Genomic DNA, 1320 nt, shown 5'->3' with positions numbered 1-1320 from the left:
CTCCCAGCTTCCTGGACTTTGAGGGACTGGATCTCAGAGGTTACTGAGAATAGTGACCTGCTTGAAGAAGCCACAGGAGCCTGATGTACAATTCTGTCCAAAGCTGGTGAGGACCGCCCACGCAGTGGGCAGACCCAGCTCCACGGGGCTTTTGTTTGTCTGGGTTTTTAACAGGAAATACTCAGATTTCCGAGTGCACTGGGTGTTAAGTGACAGTGGCCTTCAACGTACGGTAGGGGCGTGGTCAGTGGAGGTGCGGAAAGCTGCAGGCAATGCCTCGTTATCATCACTGTTACGTACCAATACCGAGGTACTGGCAGAAAAGGAGGATAACCACTTAAGGTATATTTTTTCCAGAATCTTAGCATAAGTCAGTTCCCCAAATTCTTTATGGTACATTCACAGTCTGCAAGGCTTTGCTTACTGAGGGTGTCGTGCTGATAGTTTTTAAATTACCTATGTATGTATAAAAAGAAAACGTAATCACTTCAAATGAACATGAGTGTCTTTCTGCATGCGAGACCAGGGACGATGAGTGTGTGCTGATCCTATTTAAAGTGACAAAGGACGTGAAGTATTCTCAAGGCTGCCTGCTCCCCTCAGATGTCAGCGTGCAGGGATGGAGCTGGCTTTGCACAGGACCGTCACCGGGAGGGCGGCCCTGCAGGCCATAGGGCCAGGCGCCGGGGACACCAGGGGGCGCTTGCTAGCAGGCACACTTAAGGGGACGCCAAGCTGGGGCAGGCAAGGTGACACCGACTACACTGGTCTGCACTGGGTCCCCGCAAGTGAGCGGCACAGACCTTCTGAGGACAGGCTCCGTGGGAGGGAGGCCCACTGAGGACAGAGGTGCCACGGTGCCCACGCGGGCGGGTTGGGTGGCCTGCACGGCTTACCTCTGTGCTCCAGTGCAGGGCCGTTGGCACCCCAGCTCTGGTAGAGGGTAGCGAGGTCCTTGGGAATGTACGTCTTAAAGATACTGAGGATGTCCAGAGGCTTCTCGGGGCCCTCGGGCGTGGGTTCCTGCTTCACAGCCTGCAGGGCAGTCGGGGCCTGCAGGGTGGCGTTCCCTCTGGAGCCCTGGCCGGCCTTGGAGGGGGGCTCTCGGGGAGGTAGAGGGGGGCCCCCGTCACCTTTCACATGAGGCTGACCCTGAGGCTGAGGGTTGAATTTGGCTTTCAGTGGTTCCAGGGCACTGTGCTTATTTGGAGGGCCAACGCTGGCCCCCGCCGGGGGCATGACATACTTGTCCCCCAGCCTGCTGGTGGCCAGGGGCTGGGAGCCCGCCCGGGCGATGACAGTGGGCGTGGGCGTGGTACT

The 1320-nt window shown here is 57.6% G+C and overlaps 1 protein-coding gene across 1 annotated transcript in view; it reads right to left on the bottom strand.

The window, feature by feature from the left end:
- LOC109383180 (zinc finger protein 516-like) overlaps window positions 1-1320 on the bottom strand; it is a 30478-nt gene that overhangs the window by 26949 nt on the left and 2209 nt on the right. Inside the window, exon 2 of the mRNA XM_019643345.1 lies at window positions 897-1318. Coding sequence (XP_019498890.1) covers window positions 897-1318 — 422 coding nt within the window. The remainder of the gene's footprint in view (window positions 1-896; window positions 1319-1320) is intronic.

This window comes from Hipposideros armiger, unplaced genomic scaffold (genome assembly GCF_001890085.2).
Source record: "Hipposideros armiger isolate ML-2016 unplaced genomic scaffold, ASM189008v1 scaffold_77, whole genome shotgun sequence".
NCBI classification, from domain to species: domain Eukaryota; kingdom Metazoa; phylum Chordata; class Mammalia; order Chiroptera; family Hipposideridae; genus Hipposideros; species Hipposideros armiger.
Note: the sequence above shows the minus strand (reverse complement) of the source record. Positions and strands in the feature narration are given on the sequence as shown.